The sequence below is a fragment of the Stylophora pistillata genome, chromosome 5 (genome assembly GCF_964205215.1).
Source record: "Stylophora pistillata chromosome 5, jaStyPist1.2, whole genome shotgun sequence".
Classification (NCBI taxonomy): Eukaryota; Metazoa; Cnidaria; class Anthozoa; order Scleractinia; family Pocilloporidae; genus Stylophora; species Stylophora pistillata.
In genome coordinates, this window is record NC_142523.1 from 22,475,135 (window position 1) to 22,494,412 (window position 19,278).

The 19,278-nt window shown below is 38.3% G+C and overlaps 2 protein-coding genes across 2 annotated transcripts; both read left to right on the plus strand.

Moving 5' to 3' along the window:
* The first annotated feature begins 1,700 nt into the window (after positions 1-1,700).
* On the plus strand, positions 1,701-4,697 carry LOC148730821 (adenosine receptor A3-like). Its single transcript, XM_088761676.1, has one exon. The coding sequence runs from the start codon at positions 2,717-2,719 to the stop codon at positions 3,665-3,667; it is 951 nt and encodes a 316-aa protein (XP_088617802.1). The 5' UTR covers positions 1,701-2,716; the 3' UTR covers positions 3,668-4,697.
* Positions 4,698-9,291: 4,594 nt separating this feature from the next.
* Positions 9,292-11,181, plus strand: LOC111333798 (adenosine receptor A2b-like). Its single transcript, XM_088761479.1, has one exon. The coding sequence runs from the start codon at positions 9,485-9,487 to the stop codon at positions 10,433-10,435; it is 951 nt and encodes a 316-aa protein (XP_088617605.1). The 5' UTR covers positions 9,292-9,484; the 3' UTR covers positions 10,436-11,181.
* Positions 11,182-19,278: the final 8,097 nt, after the last annotated feature.

Here is a 19,278-nt window from a genome sequence, read left to right on the forward strand (position 1 = left end):
AAAATTTTCGAAAATTAATTTTCTTGAAACCTCTGCAAATAGGAAAATACCTTTGACAAAGTCCCTCGGTTTTAAATGTCAACCCTTATTAATTTCCGCTAATTTCGCTAAATTTTAGATCTAAAACACTTGAGCCCGCCTTGATTACCGCATACACTCTGACGTAGCATTTCATTAATCAGCCGTGTCCCTTCCCCCTTGTTTTATCACTCGTTTCAGATCTTCACGCGTCCAATACGGCGAGCGAATATTCACCGCGCTGATTGTCGCGCTTGAAAACACAAACTAACGCCCGCAAGCACGCTAGGAAGATAAATGACAGATGAGTTTTTTTTTTACTTCTAACAGAAAAACTCATTTGGGAATGAATAGCGAGAGCTGAGGTGTAACAAAAGCGAGGGTAAGGATGATACCAAAAGTTCCTTAGCGCATTACCTGTTAAGATAACTAAACCTAACATCGTTTAGTGTTCAGAATATATTATTATCATCTTGAAGACTTTTTCATGTTTTATAAATTTCCTACTATACATAGCTAGCTGTCACCCTGGAATAAGCGAAAGCAACTTAATGAGCTTAATATTTTTATCTTTATTTATTGACTCTCATATCTCTTAATTCATCTTTGAACCCTGTCATTTACTGCTGGAAGATGAAACCCATTCATGGACATATACTGTGGAACATATCTTCGAGAAGAAATCAGCCATCTTGAGTAATTTACAATCGGTGTTCGAGTGTCATTTATCTCTGTGTGACTTACAACGACTGTGTGCAATGACTTTATTCTACATGGGATACAATCCTTGTCAGCCAAACAGCAATCTATTTCTGAAAGCGACAACAATGGTGGCTTAACTTCAACTTTTTTGGCGATTAGACCAGAGATCACAGATCTCTGTGAATGGTGCACACCCGTGCAGAAATAGCCAAACTTCAGAACATTTTTTTAAAGGATGAGTTTTTCTTACCTCTTTCCGCTCAGACAGACGAGGGTAACTCTAGGGTTTTCGTGTCAAACAGTTTTTATTAATTTTAAATGAGTTTGAAAGGAGTATGAGCATGTCTCACATGTGTATTTGAAAAACGAGCCTCGTAAGAAAGTTGTCAAACATTTTTTTGAAAGATGGTATAATGTCTGGGTTCGACTACTTTATTGTTACTTATTTTACCGGGAACATAATTTCGCGAAAAATGGTTGATAGCTGATCCACTCCGTGTGGGTAACAAGGACTGTGTGCAGTTTATAATATTACGACTAAAGTAAATGGGAACAAAGAAGGTTAAACACAAACTTGGTGATTTTACCCGTAAGCTAAATAATTGGGCAGCGCGGAATTTAACCTTACAGTATATCAAATCACCACAATTGGAGAGGAAGAGGTCATGAAACTATTCACAAAAAAGTTTTCACAGTTACTTAAAATTGCTAAAAATTGAAATAGAACAAGCAAATTGGACGCTTCGAAGGTGTACTTAACATCTATTTTGGGGCTCTCTTTTTTTTTGTTGTTGTGTTCACCTCTGACTACTGAGTACTTTGCCAAAGCATCTCACTGAGGAATCGTGTCGCTCTCCCTCGCAAATAAACTTGGTGTGTTAATTCTACTTAGTTTCTCAACGCACCTTTAAGCAGACGAGTGATGAGAATTTCAAAATCGATCACTTATATTAATGGTGCTGATAGATTGTTAGTAAAGCAACCCGGGATATCTGTAAAGATAATGGACTTTTAGGCCTTGCGTTGTTGAATGGGTTAACGGACTGTACGATCCTAGCCTCGTTCCCAGGGTCTCTCATCTTCCTGCCTTTTTCTCTCACTTCAGGAGGCGGGAATGTGAAAGACCCTGGGAACGAGGTTGGTACGATCCTTGACGGACTAAAAGAAACTCTTCATTCACGTAACGATTAGTCAAATTAAAAAACAACAGAGATAAAATCTAATCGAAAAGGAACCTGGATGACTAACAATAGTGACGGAAGTGGATGGAACAGGATCTCTTAAAGGAGTTAACCGTTAGCCATAAAAAGGCAAAGACATTCAGCCTTTAGGCGTAAAACTTGACAAATTTTAAGCAATAGTCGTCAAAAACGTCAATGGTAAAAGTTATTTCCAGTGACAAAAATGGAATTGTATTAACTGTTAGCCGTTAAATAGCCAAACTTTGAACCATTAGCCTTATAAGCCATCAGCCATCTGCTTTAGCAATTAGGCCAGAGATCTCCGCAGATGGCTCAGATCTGTACAAAGACGAGAAAATTTCAGAACTTAACTTATTTCAAGGATGAGTTTTTCTTAAAAACCTTTGTCCGCTTACTCAAGGTTGACTCTCAGGTTTTAGTGTCAAACATTTTGTGTCGAACTCATAGGTCGGAGTAAAAAAAAGGTATCAGGATGTCGAATATATGCTTAAACAAACAAACTTCGGGAGAGATTTGCCGACTTAATTAAAAAATACAATTGAAAATCTTGAATTCATCCGCTAATTTCGGTGTCTGACGTGAGTTCTTTCTTTGTTATTGGATTTCATCTTCAGTAAGAACCCAAGCCATGAGATGCAAATTCTATTTATTGACCTTCGTCACTCTTGGGAGAAAAGGTGACATTTTTTACAAAAGGGGGAATCAGTTACAGAATCACTTCCCATAATAAGGAGAATTTGTCTTTTGTAAAGAATCGAAACACATTCTATTTTTCTGGAATAGATGTTGATATCATGAACGAATTGTATTGTAACGAGACTAAGTTATACCTGATATACGACGAACTTAAAGATCTTCGTTCGACGTTAATCACCAACTGTATCTTTAACAATTGTCTAACTTACACCACCGTCATGTTGAATATTGTGACCATCTATGCCATACACAAAACGTCGACAATGGAAAGAACTTTAAAAACTCTGTGTCTGAGTCTAGCGTGCTCTGATGTTGCTATTGGTTTGCTAGGTCAACCATTTTACACCTTCTTTCTAGTCAAGTGGTTACAACTGGACAATCCTGGCTGTAACGCTCGACGAATGCTGAGTATTTTAAATAATTTATTCGCAACTACTTCGTTCCTTGGTGTCGTAGCTGTAAGTGTAGACAGGTTCTTAGCTATTCATCTACACCTCAGATACCAAGAGGTTGTTACTCACAAACGTGTTGTTATTTTGGTGATCGGCATGTGGGTATGCAGTGCATTTGTTTCTTCGATGATATTGTGGGGGCTGCGCAGTACTCAGCAATATATATTTTCAGTTGCCGCAGCCTTCGGTTTCATTCTGACATTTGCGGTGTACCTCAAGATATATTTAACTGTCCGACGGCACAAGAATCAGATTCAGTCTTTGCAAGTACAAGAACTAGCTCAGTCTGATGAAATAAAGAGCTTTGCTGTCTTTAAATCGACAGTTGGTATATTCTACGTTTATCTGGTATTTTTAGTTTGTTATCTTCCATATAATATTTGTCTTATTTCGACTTCATCTTCAGGAAATTTTTTTCTTTTCTCAATGACTCTCGTGTTTCTTAATTCATCTTTGAACCCTGTCATTTATTGCTGGAAGATGAGACACATTCGACAGGCTATCATGGACATACTGCAGAACATGTCTCAGAGAATAAATCAGCCATCGCGCTCAATCTACAATCGCTCAACGAGCGTTGTCCATGTTGATAACTGATCCACTCTGTGACGTTTCCAGGGAATGTGTGCATTATTATGGTGAAGGTGCTACAATTAAAGGATCTTGGCTGTAACAGTTACCAAGTGTTAGATATCTCAGGTTATTTTCAGCTACCGCACTTCGTTCCTTGGTGTTATGGGTGTAAGTGTAGACACGTTCTTAGCTAACTAACCAAACTGCGAAAAGCATTGCGTTTGCCTTTACACGTCACTTATGAGGAAAAAATTATTTGAGGCAAAAGGCTGCACATAAAAAAAAAAAAAAAAAGTGGTGGCTTTAGAGTAGTTGATTAGCCCGCAGAAGCTTGTGTGGTTCTAGATAATACCTGACTGGGAGTTTGAAAATTGAAAATGAAGCACTTTTTACTTTGTTATCTCCTTTCGTTTAGATGCAAATGAAAGATAGGTCTTCGAATGAATTTAATCATTCTTTCCAAATTCTGGATAAAATGATGGGTAAATAATGGGAATTATGGTAAAAAAAGTTAGTCTGGTATGAAAAGTGTTTAAAATTTGCTTCATTGTGACAGACAATCAACAGCTTAAACTCTGAAAAAAAAAAACTCTCTGATTTGCATATTTTTAGGTTTCTTTTTTTTTTTGGGGGGGGGGGGGGGAAGGGAATATTACCAGATACATGACCTATTTGATCTCTATGATTGTTTATTTTCAACGTCGGTCTATAGCTCAATCTATTTTAAATTTTACAATGTTTTGGGAGAAGAAGGTCAACGCAGAAGAAAATACTGCCTCTGTCCTAACTCCTGCTCTCACGGGCAAAAAAAATGGCGTGAAAGAGAAACTTGATTTTGACACATTAAGTTACCGATGTTGGTCTGCAATAGTTAATTGTGTTTTAACAGAGCAAGTATGTAATTCAAAATAAAGAAAAAAACAATAAATGTATAATTTCAACTTGCAATTGCTTTGCGTTTCTCTTTTGAAAGGTATTCTTTCAGAAAAGGAAACATAATTTTGAGCATAACTTGGAAAGAATCGGGCAATGCAAGTACAATGACATGTTACTTTTACTAGCACGATCTATAGGGCCTACCTCAGTGTACGAGGATGAAAAACAATGATGCATTAAATTTTCTCGACTCGTTAAACATTGGTCCGCAGTTTGTTCTAACGCTTACGTATACAGACATTGAAAAGAAGTCATGACACTACTAACATTAAAGTTTTCTCTATCATTTAACATTGCTAAAATTTCAAATCGGACAAGCAAATTGGACGCTTTCAACGTTTACTCTGGGCTGTTTTTATTTTCTGTTGTGTTCACCTGCAACTGCGAAGTATTTTGCCCAAGCATCTATCAAAAGTAGTGATCACATTGTGACGTGCCAGCGTCATAACAAAACTTACTCAAAACTTAAGCGATTTCCCGTGTAATACTTCCATCCATCCTCGTTTCTTCGCACATACACAAGATTGACGAATCGTGTAGCTCTCCCTCGCAAATGAACTTCGTGTATTGATTCTCCTCAGTTTCTCAACGCACTTTTTAAGTAGACAAGAGATTAGAATTAGAAAAATGATTACATAGATCTATGGTATTTTGTACTACATTGGTAGTAAAGCAACCTAAGGTATCTGTAAGGATAATCAGCTTTTGGGTCTTACATGTCAAAAAGGTTAACCAACTGTATGATCCTAACTTAGTTCCCAGGGTCTCTCATCTTCTCGCCCCCTTCTCTTGCTCCAGCGGGCGGGAAGATGAGAGACCCTGGCTGGCACGATCCTTGATGGACTCAAAGAAACCCTTCATTCACATAGTGATTAGTCAGATTGAAAAACACTAGAGATAAAATCTAACCTAAAGGGAACGTTGATGATTAATAATAGTGACGATTAATGTGTATTGAAAACGGAAATTAATGGAGGAAGGTCTTATTGGAGTTAACCGTTAGCCACAAGACGGCAAAACATTCAGCTGTTAGGCGTAAACATTGAAAAATCTTAACCGATAATCGTGAAAAATGTTAACAGTAAAAACTGTTTCTGGTGACAAGAATGAAATGATATTTAACAATTATTCTACGAGCGCGCGTTGGATAGGAGAAGATAGATAGCCAACGAGGCGCGTAGCGCCGAGTTGGCTATAATCATCTCCTATCCAACAAGCGTGAGTCTCTACAAGTGCAAGACGTGGCTAGGTCTGATGAAATAAAGAACTTTGCTGTCCCTTTTAAATCCACAGTTGGTGTATTCTACGTTTATCTGGTGTTTTTAGTTTGTTGTTTGCCATATTCTATTTGCCTTATTTGGACTTCACCTTCAATAAAATTGTCTCTTTTCTCATGGACTCTCGTGTATCTAAATTCATCTCTGAACCCTGTAATTTATTGCTGGAAGATGAGACACATTCGACACGCTGTCCTGGACGTACTGCGGAACGTATCTCGGAGAAGAAATCAGCCATCCCGCGTAATTTACAATCAGTCAGCGAGCGCTGTCCATGATAACTGATTCCCTCTGTGTGGCTTACAAAGGCTCTGGTTAATTTATTTACGACAAAGTAAATAGGGACAAAGAAGATTGTATATGGCTCGGCAACCAAATAATTGCGTACTTCATCAGTCGAATTTGAGAGACACATAATTATCACAATTGAAAAGGAAGAGGCTATATTGAAAAGGGAAGCTGCTTTTGTCATCGATGGAAGATTAAAATTGTTATTATGGATGTAAATAAAAGTGGGATAGCAGATATTGTATTATTCGTATCTCGGTTTTCGTTGCTCTTTTGACTCAGGATGGAAAACCAGTAAGGGTGGTCGGGGACCTGAGCTTCATAGAAGAGTTTCTTTTATCCTTTCAAAACTTAGCCCATGACTGCCGACTGTTTTGCTAAAATATCTTTAAACTAGCATTGAAAACTGACTGACGTGTCCACTTAAAAAAGGAAACAGAGAGAAACCTGTGTTATCCATCCTCCTTCCTGTAAAGCAGAATTCCCAAATTACGCCGTAATAGAGAGGGAAACAAACTTCTTCTTTATAAACGGTTGAAGAAACTTACAAGCGAGGAGGTAACGAGAATGACAAAGAAGATCAATATTGTTTTTTTTGTATGTATATTTATATATTACTTTTTCATATAGTCTCAGCTCGAGGATATTAGCTCGTCAGCTACTCAAAAAGTCGAGTATAGGTAAGGTTTCTGTATGTATATAAGTCGTATCATGGTCTTCGTTACTCTTTAGAATCAGGATGGAAAACCAATAAGGGTGGTCGTGGAACTGAGCCTCGTTGAGGGGTTTCTTTTATTCCTTAAAAACTTAGCTCATGACTGCCAACTGTTTTTCATCTTTATAAACAGTTAACTCCTTCATTCCCCTTCATGTCTAATTTGAAGAAACTTTTAAGCAAGCAGATAATGAGAATGACAAAGATGATCAATTAGGGAAAATGGTCTTAAAAGCAAGATTCTCGGTACTAAAAAACACATAAATGTACGGAATGAGTGAAGAAAATTAACTTCCAGGTGTAGGGTCACATGATCCTACTACTAAAACTGTATAGGGTCACTTTAAGAGTATTACATTTCGTTTCCAGGATCGAAGAAAAGGAAGCAGGAGCTAGTGCTAAAAGAGAAGGAAAATCGATATTAATCATTTGCTATTAATTAAATGGAAGACAACAATCGATAGACTGGTATACTTGGAAAGTAAACAAACATCAAAAGCATTGCGTTTGCCTTAACACTTTTGAGGTAAAAACATGCTCAAACACGAAAAAGAAAACGGAGGTGGCTGCAGAATTCTTCATTAGCCCGCGGATGATTATAGGTAGTTCTAGATTATACGTGAACATCGTACATTTTAAACATTGACTTTATTTATTATTTTTTTTTTAAATTAAAGAAATAAAGGCTTTTGTAGCCCGCAGTTAGCAAAGCTATTCTAGGCGGGCTACCTAAACAGACACTGTATAGCCTCTCACACATACACACACCCACACACACACACACACACACACACACACACACACACACACACACACACACACACACACACACACACACACACACAATACACACACACACACACGCGCCCGCGCACACACACACACACAACAATGAAATAAAAAAATAAATGAGCAAATAAAAATAATTAATACATAATAGTAGTGATAATCATGTTAACGTCACTGGTTTGGAATTAACTGAAATAGTTAATTGTGTTTAATCAGAGCAAGTATGTTACTCAAAATAAAGGAGATACTCTGCTTTATTTACAATAAATATATAATTTAGACTTCCTTTGCGTTTCTCTTTTGAAAAGGACACTTTAAGAAAACGAAACATAATTTTGAGCGTAATTTGGAAAAAGGAATGGGGGAATGGAAGTATCATGATATGATATGCTACTTTTATGAGCACAATCTTTGGGGCCTACCTCAGTGCAAGAGAGTGACAATAATGGTGCATTAAATTTTCTCGACTCTATATTGGTCGACATTGAAAAAAAGTCCCAACCATATTCACATTAAAGTATTAATTTTACCAAAGCGTCTCTCCAAACTTAGTAATCAGATTGTGGCGTGCCAGCGTCATGATAAAACTTACAGAAAACTTAAACGATTTCTCCCGGGTAATACCTCCATCCATCCTTCTTTCTAAGCGCATGCGGATGGTTAACGAATTGTGTAGCTCTCCCTCGCGAATAAACTTTGTGTGCCAATCAGTTCTCCTTAGTATCTCAACGCACTTTTACGCAGACAAGAGATCAAAATTACAAAAATTATCACATAGATTTATGATACTGATAGATTAACAGTAAAACGTCTCGAGGTATCTGTAAGAATAATCGTCTTTTAGGTCTTCCATTGAATGTCAGAGGGTTAAGCGACTGTACGATCCTAACCTAGTTCCCAGGATCTCTCATTCCCCCCGCCTCTAAGTCCAGGGTGCGGGAGAACGAGAGACCCTGGGAACGAGGCCGGCAAGATCCTTGACGGATTCAAGAAAACTCTTTATTCGCATAGTAATATGCCAGATAGAAAAACACTGGAGATAAAACCTAGCCGGAAGGTGACGATTAATGTGGACTGAAAACGGAAATGTATGGAAGAGGGTCTTACTGGAGTTAATCGTTAGCCGTAAAACGGCCAAAATATTCTGCCGTTTGGCGTAAAAATTGAAAAATTTTAACCGATAGTCGTAGAAAAAGTTAACAGTAAACGTTATTTCTGGTCACAGCAATGGAATGATATAAACTGTTGCCCATTAAATGGTCAAACTTGTAACCGTTAGCCGTAAAAGCCATCAGCCATCTGTTTTAGCAATTAGGCCAGAGATCTCTGCAGAGGGCTCGGACCAGTGCCAAGCCGGACGAGAAAATTTCAGAATCTAACTTATTAAAAAAACTAATTTGTCTTGATTACCTTTGTCCGCTTAGTCAAGGATAACTCTCAGGTTCTCGTGTTAAGCATTTTGTGTCGAACTCGTAAGGGTAAGAAAAGATTATCAGGATGTGGAATATATACTTCAACAAACAAGCTTAGGGAGAGATTTGGCGACTTAATCAACAAATACAATTGAACATCTTGAATCCATCCGCTAATTTCAATGTCTGACGTAAGTTCTTTTTTTGTCATTGGCTTTCATCTCAAGAACCCATACCATGAGATGCAAATTTTATTTTGTTGAACCTCGTCAAATTTGGGAGGAAAGGTGACATTTTTGACAGAAAGTCGAATCAAGTGGAGAATCGCTGCCCAAACTAAGTAGAATTTGTCCTGCTAAAGAATCGCAACACATTCCATTTTGCTGGAATAGTGGTTCTGATCTGTTATAAGCGAGTTTATGTCATGAAAGACTTGTTTTGTAACGAGTTTCAGTTCTTCATATACGCCGAACTTAGAGATCTTCGTTCGACTTTAATCGCCAACTGTATCTTCAACAATTGTCTAACTCACACCACCGTCATGTTGAATGTTGTGACAATCTATGCCATATACAAGACATCGACAATGGAAAGAACTTTAAAAACTCTACTGCTGAGTCTCGCGTGCTCTGATGTTGCTGTTGGTTTGTTCAGTCAACCATTCTACACCTTCTTTCAGGTCAATTGGTTACAACTGGACAATCTTGGCTGTAACACTCTACGATTGCTGTATATTTTAAGTCATTTCTTCTCAGTTGCTTCGTTCTTTGGTGTTGTGACTGTAAGTGTGGATAGGTTCTCAGCTATTCATCTACATCTCAGATACCAAGAACTTGTTACTCACAAACGCGTTGTTGTTGTGGTTATCGGAATATGGGTGTGGAGTGCATTTGTTTCTTCGATGATATTATGGGAATTGTCCATTACTCAGAATATTATTCTTTCAGTTGCCCTAGCTTTCGGTTTGATTCTGACATTTGTGGTGTACATCAAGATATATTTAACTGCCCGACGGCACAAGAATCAGATTCAGTCTTTACAAGTACAAGAACAAGCTCAGTCTGATGAAATAAAGAGCTTTGCTGTCCTCTTTAAATCCACAGTGGGTGTATTCTACGTATATCTCGCGTTTTTAGTTTGTTATTTACCATATTTTATTTGCCTTATTTTGACTTCATCTTCAGAAAAGTTTTTTCTTTTCTCATTGACTCTTGTATACCTAAATTCATCTTTAAACCCTGTCATTTATTGCTGGAAGATGAGACACATTCGACACGCTATCATGGACATACTGTGGAAAGTGTCTCAGAGAAGAAATCAGCCATCTCGCGCAATTTACAATCGCGCAGCGAGCGTCGTCCATGTTGATAACTGATCACTCCGTGACGTTTTCAAGGACTGTGTGCATCATTCTGGTGAAGCTGCTAAATTAGCTAAACATTTTCAGAAATGGAATAAGGTTTTGCCACATATCGTTTTGTGGGATGGGTGTCCAAACAATGTAGAGTAGCATACGAAGTCAATTTTATTGTAAAACACACAATTTCGCTATACACTATTTTTAAGGTACTGTAAGTAGTTTATGTAACATATTGAAAGGAGTGCAATATGTCGTTACGGAATGTAAATGTAGAGTATCGTGTAGATAGTGGAAGTAATTGATACTAAGTCATATGCAGTAATCAAGTTTATTTTAAACTATACTTTCTTTGTGGTGTGTTCTCAGTAAACTATTGTAAGCAACGTACTGTAACTGAGTCCTGTAGTGTATCGTAAGTAGAGTAATGTTTTGTAAAATGCCAAAAAAAATAAAAAAATTCCAAAAAAAAAATCATTCTGGTGAAGGTGCTACAATTAAAGGATCTTGGCTGTAACAGTTACCGAGTGTTAAATATTTAAGGTTATACATTTTCAGGTACTTCGTTCCTTGGTGTTGTGGCTTTAACTGTAGACAGATTCCTAGCTAAATAATCAAACTGTGAAAAGCACTGCGTTTGCCTTGACACGTCACTTTTAAAGTAAAAACTTATTCGAAGCAGAGGGCTGCACATGTAAACATAAACAAAGGTTGCTTTAGAGTAATTGATTAGTTCGCAGATGCTTGCGTGGTTCTAGATAATGGCTGACAGCCGCAGTTTTGAGAACTGAAAATTAAGCACGCTTTATATATTTTTGTTATCTTGTCTCCTTTTGATACAAATAACATATAGATGTTCGAATTAATTTAATAATTCTTATCAATTTCTAGACAAAATGATGGGTCGAAATTGTGAGTTTTAGTAAAATAAACATTAGTCTCGTACGAATTGTGAGTTTTAGTAAAATAAACATTAGTCTCGTGCGAAAAGTGTTTAAAATTTGCATGATTTTGACAAACAATCGACAGCTTAAATTTCGGCCATATCCACTATGATTAGGTGGCAATTTGAAAAATTAATTGAAAAATCTCGGAGAATATTTGTAACAGGGTTGATTTCTCCAGGTTTTCAGTCGTAACGGACAAGGGATCATCGCCAACAGAGTACAAAAGAGGATTAGAAAAAAAATACTGTAAATTAACTGCTAATAAAGAAGGCCAGGGAAGGGGGGGTGGGGGTCTTAAATATTGTCATTATTCAATTCCCCCTCCCCCGCGTGATAAGCAATAATCGGTTCCGTAGAAAGATAGATGACAGGTGAGCTATTTTTAGTGACTTTCTACTGTAGAAAACCTAAATTATACGCAAATCCTTCTAATAGCCACGATCACCGGAAAAATTTATTCGGGAATAGCGAGGACCGGGGTGTTAGAAAACCGTGATACCAAAACTTTCATGAACGTTTTTAATAAAGCAATGATTACAGTTATAGAAAAACAAAGCTAAATTTGTAAGTGCAAATAAAAGTAGGATAGCGGTTATGGTATTATCTACATTAAGGTCGTCGTTGCTCTTTAAATTGCGATGAATTCCAAGAAAAAAGAAAGAAATTGGACGCTTTGAACGAGCAAGGTTTTAAGGCTTTTTTGTTGTTTTGTTGAGTTTATCTCTGACTGCACGGCATTTGCCCAAAAATCTGTCAAAATCAGCATTTGTTTAAACGGTGGCGTACCGACGTCATAACTGATGTCGGCCGGCTCGCGTGTTAACTTTCCTCTCATTGATTCATTGAAAGTCATTGCAACACGCAAAAAGGAAAGTAAAAGAAAGAACTTGAAGTAAAAAACATACGGAGAGGGAAGCATCCAAAAAGCGCCACAGGCACCAAACCAAGGATGCACTTAACACATAGAAATTGATATTTCATCACATATCAAAATGAAATGAAATAAATAACTATGAAAAGCCTCTAAGGTTTCCGGGGCGATCCAGGCGCAAAGCCATGGATATTTGGGAAGTTCTCATTATGGAATTTATCATTCGAGTGCATCCTTCTGATTTATTTTTATGTCGTGTCCTGTTAGCAGTCTCTCATTATTACGCTGCAGGAAGATTGGAGACGAATCGGTGAGAGGTTTGCCGGGGGTCTGGCAATAAGGTTATGTAGCGCACAAGAAGATTGGAGACGAGTTGGTGAGAGGTTTGCCGGGGGTCTGGCACTAAGCTGTTATTGGGTGAGGTTGAGCACGATGTATTCTCCCTTATTTGGAGCCAAGATATGCATGGGTATTTGCCCGCAGACACTATCGGTTCCAAGGTGAGAACAGTTTTCCGAGAGCGAAGCTTGAGGAAAAGTGTTTCACTTTATGTACCTCTTCGATAACGTCACCTAATTTTTATTTAACTAATTTTGCGGCGACAGCTCTCTTTTTGCGTGACCTTGTTGATCGAGGTAGCTGTTTCTTGGTTTTTAATAATTTGCTAGAAAACTTAAGTGCACATTTCGGGTTTACTACAACCGATCATCGAGTGTCGTCTATGTCGATAGCTGATCCACAGTGCGTGGGTTACAAGGACTGTATAAATTTACGACAAAGTAAATAGGAACAAAGAAGGTTCAAATATAAACCCAGTGGTATTACCCGTAAGCTAAATAATAAGGCAGCTTGGAATTTGAATATACAGTATATCAAATAATTAGAATTCGAGAGGAAGGGAAACTTTAGGGGTAAAAATCGACAAATTTTTACTGATGGTCGTAAACAAAGTTAACAGTAAAAGTTATTTCTGGTTACAACAATCAGGAATCATATAAACTTTTTCGCTGTAAAAGCCATCAGCCCATTGAGAGCCTCATGGAAAGGATCCCTCTACATGGATTGTAAACGATTCGAAATTAGACTGAAATAACATTTAGCAATCTGAAATGTACTCCTGTTCCAAACAGGATTCTATCTATGAACGCGACAACATGAGTTTAATTCGACATTTTAAAAAGTAGACCAAAGATCTTCTGCAAGTGGTTCAAGCCTGTGCTGAGACGGGAACTTAATCTATTCAAAATATGAGTTTTTCTTGATTATCTTTGTGTCCTTAATCAATGGTAACTCTCCAGTTCTGATGTTAACCTGTGTCAATCTCATATGGGTGAAAAAAGGTAACAGCATGTCGAATATATGCTTAAAAAGGCAAGCCTTGGGAGAAAATTGTAGATTAAAACAATGAATACAATTGAACATCCTGACCCCATCCGCTAATTTGTGTGAAGGTAAGTTATTTTTTCGTCATTGGCATAAATCTTAAGAATTCATACCATGGCAGGCGGATTTTATTTTGTTAAACTTTATCGCTATTGGGAGGAGAGGTGATATTTAAGAAGGAAAGTGGAGTCAGTTATATAGAAAATCACTGCCCAAAACAAGAAAAGTTGACCTGCTGAGGACTAGATACACATTCAATTTGTCTGGAATAGAGGTTCTGATCTTTTATATGTGAGTTAATATCATGGGCGAATTGTTTTGTAACGAGTCTTCGCAATATTTCCCTACATATGCCGAACTTGTAGATCTTCGTTCGACTTTTATCGCCAACTGCGTCTTCAACAGTTTTCTATCTTACACTGAACCATCATGTTGAATATTGTGACAATCTACGTGATACACGAAACGTCTACAATGGCAAAAACTTTGAAAACTTTGCTGCAGAGTCTTTCCTGCTCTGATGTTACGTTGGTTTCTTTAGCCAACCATTATACACTTTCCTTCTGGTCAAGTGGCTACGACTAGACAATCTCAGCTGTTACACTTACCAAATGGTGAGGATTTCGAGTATTCTATGTTCAGCTGCTTCGTTCTTTGGAGTTATGGCTGTAAGTGTAGACAGGCTCTTAGCTGTTCATCTTCATCTCAGATACCAAGAGCTTGTAACTCACAAGCGTGTTGTTATTGTGGTGATCGGCATGTGGGTGTATAGTGCATTTGTCTCTTCGATGAAACTTTGGGGGTTCCTCACTACTCAGGATCTTATTCTTTCAGTTGGCGCAGCTTTCGGTTTCATTATCACATTTGTGGTGTATATCAGGATATATTTAACCGTCCGACGGCACAAGAATCAGATTCAATCTTTGCAAGTACAAGACGTAGTTCAGTCTGATGAAATAAAGAACTTTGCTGTCCTCATTAAAACTCTTCACATTAAAGTTTTCACTGTTACTTAAAATTTCTGAAAATTGAAATAGAACAAACTAATTGGACGCTTTGAAGGTGTACTTAAGATCTGTTTCGGGGGCATTCTTTCTTTTTTATTTTTGATGTGTTCCCCTCTGACTGCTAAGTATTTTGCCAAAGCATCTTATTGACGAATCGTATAGGTCTCCCACGCGCATAAACTTAATGTGTTATTTCTCCTTAGTTTTTCAACGCACTTTTTAAGCAGACAAGTGATGAGAATTTCAAAAATGATCACATAGACTTATGTTACTGATATATTGGCAGTAAACCAACCCGAGGTATCTTTAAGGATAATCGTCTTTTAGGTCTTACGTTGAATGTGAAAGGGTTAACGGACTGTAGGATCCTAATAATTTGGATATATCAACATAGTTGAAATGGTAAATTGGCCACCGTAATGATTACAAAAGCTGACGTTTCGAGCGTTAGCCCTTCGTCGGAGCGAATAGAGGAATTGTGGGTTGTGTGTGCTTTTAAAGGCAGAAAATGGAGCTACGTTATTGGTGGGTGCATGGCAACGAGAAAAACATGAATAAATTAGTGGAATGAAAAGCGTTCATTGATCCCTGTGGGATTGAGACTGCCGGTTTGAAAGATGAGCTTTTGTTCAAGATTTTTACGGCTTTCCGTGCCACCTAAGTGCAAGGAAAGACCGCAGATTGCCATATGTTGCTTAGAATGATTAGGTAAATTAAAATGTCTAGCGACTGGCTTAGATGTGTCCTTGTCATTCCTTTCCACGTCTCGAAGGTGTTCTCGGAATCGGTCACCTAGTCTTCTGCCCGTTTCGCCGATGTATATCTTTTTGCAATAAGTGCAAGTTATGCAATAGATTACATTAGCGGAGGTGCACGTGAAGTGATCGGTGATCTTAATGGATCGTTTAGGTCCCGATATTTTATCAGTGTTGTGAATGAAAGGACACGTTTTGCATCGCGCACGAGCGCATTTAAAAGTGCCTGGTTGCTCATTAGTCTGAAAAGAACTTCTGACCAAAAAATTGCCTGAGTTTTTGTCGCGTTTGAATGAAATGAGCGGAGGCTGCGAAAAGATAGTGCTTGTCTCTGGATCGTTTTGAAGTAATTTGAAGTTTTTAAGAATGATGGATTTAACTGAGTGGTTGTGAGGGTGAAACGAGAGAGTGAATGGAATGCGGTCGGAATCTTCCTTATGCGATGTTTGTAGTGCTGAATGTCGATCAATAAGTTGAGCGCGGTGGTAACCCGCTTGAACAACGGAAGCAGGGTAACCACGTTTATCGAAGAACTGGCACATTGACTCTGATTTGTGGTGAAAATCAGAGTCATTACTACATAAACGACGAAGTCTTAGAAACTGAGAAAAAGGAATGGAATTCTTAACGTGAGATGGATGAGAAGACGAATATAACAAGTAATTATGCGAGTCTGTAGGTTTGTAATACACACTAGTGCATAAACCGTTGCCTTCAATTGAAACTTTGACGTCTAAAAAGGATAAAGAATCGTCAGAAATTTCCCAAGTATATTTCAGAGCCGGGTGAAAAGAATTGACTGCAGTTATGAATTGAGTGAGCTCCTCTCTGGTAGAGGAGGTAGCGCCGATACAGTCGTCGATGTAGCGACCGTAGAGTTCAGGTTTGGACCCGTTGTATTGGCTGAAAAATTGATGTTCGACAAAACCTAAAAAAAGATTCGCATAGCTAGGTCCCATTTTGGTGCCCATGGCTACATTCACTCTCACGTTTCACCCTCACAACCACTCAGTTAAATCCATCATTCTTAAAAACTTCAAATTACTTCAAAACGATCCAGAGACAAGCACTATCTTTTCGCAGCCTCCGCTCATTTCATTCAAACGCGACAAAAACTTAGGCAATTTTTTGGTCAGAAGTTCTTTTCAGACTAATGAGCAACCAGGCACTTTTAAATTCGCTCGTGCGCGATGCAAAACGTGTCCTTTCATTCACAACACTGATAAAATATCGGGACCTAAACGATCCATTAAGATCACCGATCACTTCACGTGCACCTCCGCTAATGTAATCTATTGCATAACTTGCACTTATTGCAAAAAGATATACATCGGCGAAACGGGCAGAAGACTAGGTGACCGATTCCGAGAACACCTTCGAGACGTGGAAAGGAATGACAAGGACACATCTAAGCCAGTCGCTAGACATTTTAATTTACCTAATCATTCTAAGCAACATATGGCAATCTGCGGTCTTTCCTTGCACTTAGGTGGCACGGAAAGCCGTAAAAATCTTGAACAAAAGCTCATCTTTCAAACCGGCAGTCTCAATCCCACAGGGATCAATGAACGCTTTTCATTCCACTAATTTATTCATGTTTTTCTCGTTGCCATGCACCCACCAATAACGTAGCTCCATTTCTGCCTTTAAAAGCACACACAACCCACAATTCCTCTATTCGCTCCGACGAAGGGCTAACGCTCGAAACGTCAGCTTTTGTAATCATTACGGTGGCCAATTTACCATTTCAACTTTGTTGATATATCCAAATTATTTCGTTACTCCCACCGACGCAGCCCCAAACAGTTTCTTTCGAAACTATCAGCCTTTATTCATTTGTAGGATCCTAACCTTGGTCCTAGGGTCCCTTATTTTCCCGTTCCCCTCTCTTTCTCCAGGAGGCGGGAAGATGTAAAACCCTGGGAACTAGGCTGGCACGATTCTTGATGGACTCAAAGAAACCCTTCATTCACACAGTGATTGGTCATATTGAGAAACAACAGAGATAAAATATAACGGAAAGGGAACATGGATGAATTTGATAAATGTGAGCTAAAAACGGAAATGCATGGAAGAGGTTCTTATTGGAGTTAGCCGTTAGCCGTAAAACGGCCAAAACATTCAGCTGTTAGGCGTAAAATTGACAAATTGTAACCGATGGTTGTAAAAAGAGTTTATCGTACAAACTATTTCAGGTAACAATAATGGAATGATGATTAACTGTTAGCCGTTAAATGGCCAAACTTTTAACCGTTAGCCGTAAAAGCCATAAGCCATCTGCTTTATCAAGTAAGCTGGAGATCTCCGCAGATGGTTCAGACCTGTGACAGGACGGGAAAATTTCAGAACTTAACCTATTTCAAGGATGATTTTTTGTTGATTACCTTTGTCCGCTTGGTCAAGGGTAATTCTCAGGTTTTCGTGTCAAACATCTTGTGTCGAAATCATAGGGGTAAGAAAAGGGTATTAGAATGTCGAATATATGCTTAAACAAACAAGCCTCGGTAGAGATTTGTCGACTTAATTAATCAACAAATACAATTGAACATCTTGAATCCATCCGCTAATCTCAGTGTCTGATGTAAGTTCTATCTTTGTCATTGACCTTGATCTTAAGAACCCAAACCATGAGATGCAAATTTCATTTTGTCGACCTTCATTACTTTTGGAAGGAAAGGTGACATCTTTGACAGAAAGTAGTATCAGTTAGGGATTCGCTACCCAAAATAAAGGGAATTTGTCCTGCTAAAGAACCGCAACACATTCTATTTTTCTGGAATAGAGGTTTAGATCTTTTATTAGTGAGTTAATGTCATGAGCGACTGGTTTTGTAGCGGGTCTCAATTATACCTCAAATACGCCGAACTTAGAGATCTTCGTTCGACTTTAATCGCCGACTGTATCCTTCGACAGTTGTCTAATTTACACCACCGTCAGGTTGAATATTGTGATACTCTATGCCATACACAAGACATCAACAGTGGAAAGAACTTTAAAAACTCTGCTGCAGCTGAGTCTCGCGTGCTCTGATGTTGCTGTTGGTTTGTTTGGTCAACCATTATACACCTTCTTCCTAGTCAAGTGGCTACAACTGGACAAACCTGGTTGTAACACTCGAAAAATGCTGCATATTTAAGTCATTTCTTCTCAGCTGCTTCGCTCTTCGGTGTTGTGGCTGTGAGTGTAGACAGGTTCTTAGCTGTTCACTACATCTCAGATACCAAGAGCTTGTTACTCAAAATCGTGTTGTTGCGGTGGTGATCGGCATATTGGTCTGCAGCGAATTTGTTTCTTCGATGATATTGTGAGGATTACCCACTACTCAGGATATTACTCTTTCAGTTGTCGCAGCTTTCAGTTTCATTCTGACATTTGCGGTGTACATCAGGATATATTTAATTGTCCGACGGCTCAAGAATCAGATTCAGTCTTTAGAAGCACAAGAAGTAGCTCAGTATGATAAAATAAAAAACTTTAAATCCACAGTTGATACATTCTATGTTTATCCGGTGTTTTTAGTTTGTCCTTTGCCCTATTTTTTTGCCTTATTTCGATTTCATCTTCAATAATTTTTTTTTTTCATTGGCTCTCGTGTACCTAAATTCATCTTTGAACCCTGTCATTTATTGCTGGAAGATGAGATACATTCGACAGGCTATCATGAACATACTGCGGAACAGGTCTCAGAAAAGAAATCAGCCTTCTCGCTCATTTTACAATCGGTAAGCGAGCGTCGTCCATGCTGATAACTGGTTCACTCTGTGACGTTTTCAAGGACTGTGCATTATTCTGGTGAAGGTGCTAGAATTAAAGGATCTTGGCTGTAACATTTATCGAGAAACAAATAGTCCAGGTTGTCTATTTTCAGCTACTTCGTTCCTTGGTGTTGTGGCTGTAA